Here is an 8,328-nt window from a genome sequence, read left to right on the forward strand (position 1 = left end):
CTTACCATCTTCATTCTCTAAAGTATGCGTTTTACGTATTGTTGTAGGCTTTGTTTGTCTTTCCAGGTTAGGAACTATTAACATTGACATCAAAAGCTGAACATGTCAACTTTTAAAGAGAGATTCAAACAACTCAGTTTACCAAAATCTAATGGAGATGACGTGGATAATAGTTGCAGTCACTCTGATATTTACCCCTGTCTTTTTGCAGTAATGGTTAGTTTTCATAATTACAAGACTTGTAGCAGAAACCATCAGACAGTTGAAAGCAATGCAGAAAACAACTTGAAGAGAAATGCATCGGGTCATTTAACTCTTGTACTACTCAATTCTTCACCATAATTTAACAGGTCCCTAATCTTATAGCAGTCATTGTTCTATTCCAGAAAGCTGATGGTGAAGGTCAGGACTACTAACAATCTCCACTTTTATATTTATGGAGCTATAGATTATTTAAGACACTAATTTAATTCCTTATCATTTGTTCACTTAGGCCCTCCCTAGACACTCAGAGCATTGCCTTTATCTTGCTTATTCATGCAGTGACATAACCAGCCAGATTGCCAAGTTGATCCTCAGTCAAAGAGGCAGACATCTTGCTATATTGTTATTGTTCTAGGTCAAACTCACTCCTTCACTATGTGCCTGTAGCTAATGTTCCAAGCACACTGCATGTGTGGCAAGCAAGCAGCCACTTCTCCAAGTCTTTAGGTAGTGGTCCTCACTGAAATCCATGGAAGCACTCATCAGTCAGGGGATTTTGGCACAGCAAGAAAAGGGAATCCTTCAATTCCACTTTGGGACATGGCTGCTCTTAGACTGTGGTTGGGAGTATTCTTGATCAGAGATCACAAGAAGACCTGTGGCTGCTTAGGGGCCAGACTGGGGTTTGGGCAAACAGAGTCAGGAGAGGTATAATTATCGGTCAGGGATCTGGGCACTACTCATCCTGGGCTGTCTGGTTAGGTAGCTCAAGGGCCACAGTCTGTCTATTCGGTCTGTCCAGATCAACTAAGTAGAAAAGGGATTTGGAGATGGAGGGGTAGGTCAGTTGTAAGAGGCAGCCACCCTTAGACAACAGCTGCTCCCATTGCTTTAATATGATGATTTGGAGATGCCAGTGTTGGACTGAGGTGTACAAAGTTGAAAATCACACAACACAGGTTACAGTCCAACAGGTTTATTCGGAAGCACTAGCTTTCAGAGTGCTGCTTCTTCATCATGGGATTGACAACCACCTTTTACTCTAGTGATGGAGAGGGATAAGTGTGTACTACAGGGCAAGAGTTATAGCTGGGGGCAGGGAAATTATGATGCGGTGAGGCATGACTTAGGATGTGTGGATTGGACAAGTAGATTCCAAGGCAAGAGCGTAATTGATATGTGGAACTTGTTCAAGGAGCAACTATTGAGTGTCCTTGATAAGTATGTACCTATCAGGCAGGGAGGAAAGGGTCGTGTGAGGGAGCCGTGGTTAATAAGGAATTGGAATCCCTTGTTAAATGGAAGAGGGCGGCCTTTGTAAAGATGAGGCGTGAAGGTTCAATAGGGGCGATTGAGAGTTATAAGGTAGCCCAGAAGGACCTGAAGAGAGAGCGAAGAGCAGCAAGGAGGGGACATGAAAGGTCCTTAGTTGGTAGGTTTAGGGAAAACCCTAAGGCTTTCCATAGGTATGTTAGGAATAAAAGAATGACTAGGGTAGGAATAGGTCCAATCAAGGATAGCAATGGGAAGTTGCGTGTGGAGGCTGAAGAGATTGGGGAGGCACTGAATGAATACTTTTCGTCAGTATTCACTCAGGAACAGGACATTGTTGTCGATATGAATACTGAGGCATGAATAAGTAGAATGGATGGCTTTGAGATATGTAGAGAAGAGGTGTTGGAAATTCTGGCAAGGGTGAAAATAGATAAGTCCCCTGGGCCTGATGGCATTTATCCTAGGATTCTCTGGGAAGCAAGGGAGGAGATTGCAGAGCCATTGGCCTTGATTTTTGTGTCCTCTTTGTCTACAGGAGTAGTGCCGGAGGACTGGAGGCTAGCAAACGTGGTTCCCTTGTTCAAGAAGGGGAGTAGGGATAATCCTAGTAACTATAGGCCAGTGAGTCTCACTTCTGTTGTGGGCAAAGTCTTAGAGAGAATTGTAAGGGATAGGATTTATGCACATCTGGATAAGAATAATGTGATCAAGGATAGTCAGCATGGTTTTGTGAAGGGCAGGTCGTGCCTCACAAACCTTATTGAATTCTTTGAGAAGGTGACTAAGGAGGTAGATGAGGGGAAAGCGGTAGATGTGGTATATATGGATTTTAGTAAGGCGTTTGATAAGGTCCCCCATGGTAGGCTACTGCAGAAAATACAGAGATATGGCATTGAGGGTGAGTTGGAGGTTTGGATTAGGAATTGGCTGGCTGGAAGAAGACAGAGGGTAGTAGTTGATGGCAAAGGTTCATCTTGGAGTGCCGTCACTAGCGGTGTTCCGCAAGGATCTGTTTTGGGACCATTGCTGTTTGTCATTTTTACAAATGACCTGGAGGAAGGGTTAGAAGGTTGGGTGAGCAAGTTTGCGGATGATACGAAAGTCGGAGGAGTTGTAGACAGTGAGGAAGGATGTGGCAGGTTACAGCGGGATATAGAGAAGCTGCAGAGCTGGGCAGAAAGGTGGCAAATGGAGTTCAATGTAGGTAAGTGTGAGGTGATTCACTTTGGTAAGAGTAACAAAAAGATGGGGTACTGGGCTAATGGTCAGATACTTGGTAGTGTGGAAGAGCAGAGGGATCTTGGTGTCCATGTACACAGATCTCTGAAAGTTGCCACCCAGGTAAATAGTGCAGTGAAGAAGGCATATGGCGTACTGGCTTTTATTGGTAGAGGAATTGAGTTCCGGAGTCCTGAGGTCATGCTGCAGTAGTATAAGACTCTGGTGCGGCCGCATCTGGAATATTGTGTGCAGTTTTGATCGCCATACTATAGGAAGGATGTGGAGGCACTGGAACGGGTGCAGAGGAAGTTTACCAGGATGTTGCCTGGTATGGTAGGAAGATCCTATGAGGAAAGGCTGAGGCACTTGGGGTTGTTTTCATTGGAGAAAAGAAGGTTTAGGGGTGACTTGATAGAGGTGTACAAGATGATTAGGGGGTTAGATAGGGTTGACAGTGAGAACCTTTTTCCACGTATGGAGTCAGCTATTACAAGGGGGCATAGCTTTAAATTAAGGAGGGGTAGATATAGGACTGATGTTAGGGGTAGGTTCTTCACTCAGCGAGTCGTAAGTTCATGGAATGCCCTGCCAGTAGCAGTGGTGGACTCTCCCTCTTTATGGGTATTTAAGCGGGCATTGGATAGGTATATGGAGGATAGTGGGTTAGTGTAGGTTAGGTGGGCTTTGATCGGCGCAACATCGAGGGCTGAAGGGCCTGTACTGCGCTGTATTCTTCTATGTTCTATGTTCTATGTTCTAATGAAAGAGCAACACTCTGAAAGCTAGTGCTTCTGAATAAACCTGTTGGACTACAACCTGAATTGTGTGAATTTTAACCTTAAATATGATGATGGCTTTGTTGTTGTTCTTTGCACCACCTAGTGGTGACATTCATAGCATGCTCTCTCTTTTTAAAAGTCTTATTTGAACAAATTAGAGCAAAACAGCAAATTATCATCACTGGTACTTATGAAAATATAGTGAGATGTATAAGTCACCACAATTTGGCACCATCTTAATTACAGAAAATATAAAAAGAAATAATTGAGACAAAGTTAGGACAGAGTTCATCTTTTGTTCCCTCCATGACTCCGGGGTTTATGGAATGGCTACGGGACACCATCGCCGAAGCAGTTCCCTGAGGCCACCAGAGCAATGGCTTCCAGACCAGACCCACCACACTGCCCACCTCTAAAGCTGACAGTGAAGCTGCTCCATCATCCTCACAGCAAGGAGGGACAGACCAGACACACCAAGTTGCCAACACTGAAACCATTGCCACTTCAGTTGCTGCCCGAAGTTGTCACATTGCTGCCATAGTCATGAGGAATCAACTGAACCACCAGGCCACCACTGCTGTAGCCACTGCTGTGCTGAAAAGCTCAGGTCTTTCCATTTTGAATCAAAGCTCAGACATCTAAGAGGAGGGATCAGCCTTGTCACTTTCTGTGCATTTGTTGAATACTTCAAATGTATAGTATCAATCAGAAATTAACATTGTGCACTGTTTGATCATAGCAGTATACCCTTTGATCATAATTTACTTAATTATAAGTAACTGGCTCATTGGTTTACAGAGCAGTATGATTCCAACAGGGTGAGTTCAATTCCCATCACCAGTTTGAGGTTACCATGTAGTGTTCTCCTTCTCAACCTCTTCCCTTGGCTGAGGAATGGTGGCCCTCAAGTTAAACCACAACCAGTCACCTCCCTCTAATGAGAGCAGCCCATATGGTCTGGTAAGACTATGGCGACACAACAGCAACATAATTATAATTAATTTAATTAAATTATAATTTACTTAATTAACTATAATACTACTTATTTGACTACATATTTCATGGCTCCGGGGTTTATTAATTTTGCTGATGGCTACTCTACATTCATTTTATATATCACACATTAAGTTGACTAAGGTACCTGGATCATTTATATATCATATTAAATTGAATAAGGTACCTGGATCATTTCAATTCAGTCTTTAACTATGTCAACGTTATTCAGAGTACACTCACAGTCCATTTATTCCCCATATGCAATGAAGAGGAATTGGTGATTAATTTATATAGATTTATCTGATGCATCTCAGAGCATTGCAACACAGATTGGCCTAAGTACAGGAGTATGAAAAAGATACTAGCTTTTCATCTGGACCTAGGAATGATAAACAACATGGGACATATTAAAAGTGAACCTCTATTAATAAATATATCACCTCAAATTCCAGAGTGAATTATGTGGGTTCAGGCTACAGTGCAGTTGGTGTACTTTGTGAACTGAGCAAAGCCTGCAGTGACAGACCTCATCTAAAACTCTGTGGGACTTTGCTCAATCAATAAGTTACTAAATCCTTACCAGAATATTGAATTATAAGGACACAATCATAGCTCATGAGTTGCCTGCTTAATGCATGTTACAATTCTAACAAATTCAGTAACCAAGATATTAACACATCTTTTGTTTTACAGATAGTGACACACCTACTTTGTATTTCTTGTACATTCGATTTATATTTCCAACTTCTGGTACCTTATTTTCATTTATCCTTATTTACATTTTGACAGAGCAAGAAGAATATATCTGAAATACAGCACCATATGGCTTTCTTTACATTTACAGCATCATTTAGGTTTCTTTACAATTACAAGTTGGAAACCAATATTATAACATTTTCACAATATTACCCCTTTCAAAACTTGTTTCTACATTATTTCTAAAATGGAAAATATATAAATTAATGCTTTTTTAAAAACTAAATTATGGGTTATAATAATTATTATTGTCACTTAAGAAGGAAGCAAGTTTCTTGCAATCAAATTACTTTGAATTGAAGCAATTTGTACTTGTACTGTAGTATTACTCATTAAAATTATGTTAATATAGTTTTATTTCTGTAAAGTACTGAGACATTTTGCTTTGGTAGGGAAGTACCACTAGATGGGCTAATAAGTTTATCTCTTTGCAAATTTCCGAAAGTTTTTTACTTGAGAAATCATTAGCCTTTAAAATATGAGGTGGTTAGGATCAATTAGTTATTATTCAAATTGTGGCACTGATTATCTAATGTAAGCTTCCTTTGCCGGTTTGAACCTGAATTGAAAAGCTTGAAATTAATTTGGGCATGTTCAACAGATCCATACCTTGAACCTCACATAATATCGTTGAAAGAATTCTTGACCTAGTGTCTTTGACTAGAACATTTTCCAGCTTCAAATTTACAAATGTTATAATTGGACTTAAAGATGCTTACGTTATTGTTAAGGAGGTGATCCTAAAGAACAGGAATAAAATGCAGTTAAAATATTTGAGACTAACCCTAATATTAAATAATGGCTACTGAGCCTCGTTATTGCTCTGAACCTTTTTCTTAAAAAAACTTTTGTTCACTAAATTCAGTCCATTTAGAGCAGACCAAAAATTAGAATTTAAAATTTCACGAGTGGAAAATAAGATATCACTTTGGTAATAATTTCCTGATTTACCTGGTCTACGAATCACTTAGCGATTCGTTCCTAGTATTCCATTACATCCAATAAAGAGGAAATGAGCTACAATTTAGGTTTAATGTGTGCTGTGTCTGGATATCAAAATCTGCATCAGACTTATAGAATTTTTTATATTAAATCTTAAAAATCAATACCCAAATTATGATAGATGTTCACTTAAAATCATTCAACATAGAGATAAAATATAAAGAAACAAAATAGATATGTCCTTCCTCCATTTCAACAATCAAACTCCTCCCCCCCATCAGACATTCTAGTTGACTTGAAAAGTAAATATTACTTCTGTTTTTATCTGAACGCATAATAATGTGTAAAGTTACTTGGGACTTTGTATGGTTGGTAAAGAATGATTGTAAGATCATGATAATGTGTCAAACAAGATGGGGGTGGGGGGTGGGGTGGAGGATTTGTGGTTAAAGGGGCTAGAAATATTTATATCACCATGGCGGTGTGAGAAAGCTGGACGGAATGTTTTGTGAATAAAAGTATAACTGAGCAGAGAACAAAGCTGACTGTTTTTCATCAATTTTCCCTTCACTTTAATTCTGACCAGTGAGCTACAATAATATTGAGAATACAAATTGCTCTGTGCTGCTGCCTAATAGCATTTGAAAAATGAGTGCAATGCAAAGCAAACATGGATACACATTCTGTGCCTGAAATAGCATAAGGCTTAAATTTTCACTAGCTTTCCTAACAAAGTAGTATTGTGATGTGTAATACCCTTGATATTACTCCCATTCATCTAGGCATTTTGCTATTATTGATTTACATATAGATTACTTGTAAATCTAATTTATAGACTCAGAACATAAAAGTGAGTATAAACAAAGAGAAATTAGCACATACAATTGTGACTTGAGGGATGTACCAACTCATTTTCTCACTGTTATAATTAAGCATTCAGCCATAATTATCTTCTATAGCCATGAAACACACCATATTTCAAGTGACTTATGATGGTTACAACAAATGCGAAAATACAGAATACATCTTAGAGAGAATAAAAATAAACTGAAAAGCAATATCATGGTGAAATACTAGCGAAATAATGAAATCTGCTATGCCTAAAATTCTTGGCTTAATTTCAGACCTGTTTTGAACCATTGTAATTGGAGGAAATGCCGGTTCCTTAGCTTGAAACTTGAGCCATTATAATGAGCTGAGATATGTTTGGACACAGGGGTCAATAAATCAATCCAAAGAACATGAAAATTCAGGTTTGCCAAATTGTATGCATAAGATACAGATGATCTGATTTGCCATCACAATCTACTGAAGATGCATTATTGGGCTTTTTAACTTGCAGCAGGATATTGCCTCATCAGCTACTTGTGTTGCCCCAGTAACATGAGAACCAGATGTGGGCCACATAGTACTGAATACATTTATTACAGTTCTTGGTATCAATGTATATTATAATCACAGGCACTTTAATAAGGAACCCAAACATTGTGGGACTGCAGTAGAGTGGGAACTCAGCCAAGTGAAACAAAAGCCAAGAGGTTTACTGACTGATATTAGAAATTTGCTTCAAAGTAGAAATTCAGTGCAAAGGAGAACAGAAGTGCATTAACTAGGGTTTACTGCAAGAAATAAACTCTCCAGAACATGAGGTAAATGGGAGACGATAAAAGTTGTGCAGCATAAGGCTGACCTGTAGTGAGACCAATGGCGGACAAATGTCACGAAGCAGTGTGACATGAGTCCAGGGAATGAAGCTAATCGGTGAGTAGGATTGATGAATATTCCTAATCTTTATAAGTAAAAGCAAAGTCTTAAGTTCGTGTTTAATTTTAGTGTTTTCTATTTTCTCTTTTAATAACTGCTTAAATATTAGGTTGATATAAATATAATTTTATATTTAAGCTTATAAAGGCAATGTATCAGCATATTCAAGTCTAAAGAACAGGGAATCATGAGTAATTAACCCTATAGTTAATCAATTATGATAGTTTCACAAGATGGGTGATGTGTTATCACTGCAACATATGGAACCTGCTGGACTCCAGTATGATCCAGAACAAACACATCCGTAGTAAATGTTTTCTAGCTCAAAGAACTTCAGATCTGAGTTGAGGAAATCGAGTCTGAACTGCAAATATTGTGCCACATCAAGGAA

General features: G+C 39.0%; 1 protein-coding gene across 1 annotated transcript in view; it reads right to left on the minus strand.

Annotated features, from left to right (window-relative positions):
* Window positions 1-96, minus strand: part of ccdc175 (coiled-coil domain containing 175) — a 93,987-nt gene extending 93,891 nt beyond the window's left edge. The window contains exon 1 of the mRNA XM_072568847.1: window positions 6-96. Within this exon, the coding sequence (XP_072424948.1) occupies window positions 6-90 (85 nt within the window). The 5' untranslated portion in view covers window positions 91-96. The remainder of the gene's footprint in view (window positions 1-5) is intronic.
* Between the last annotated feature and the right edge of the window lie 8,232 nt (window positions 97-8,328).

This window comes from Chiloscyllium punctatum, chromosome 4, assembly GCF_047496795.1.
Source record: "Chiloscyllium punctatum isolate Juve2018m chromosome 4, sChiPun1.3, whole genome shotgun sequence".
Taxonomy (NCBI): Eukaryota; Metazoa; Chordata; class Chondrichthyes; order Orectolobiformes; family Hemiscylliidae; genus Chiloscyllium; species Chiloscyllium punctatum.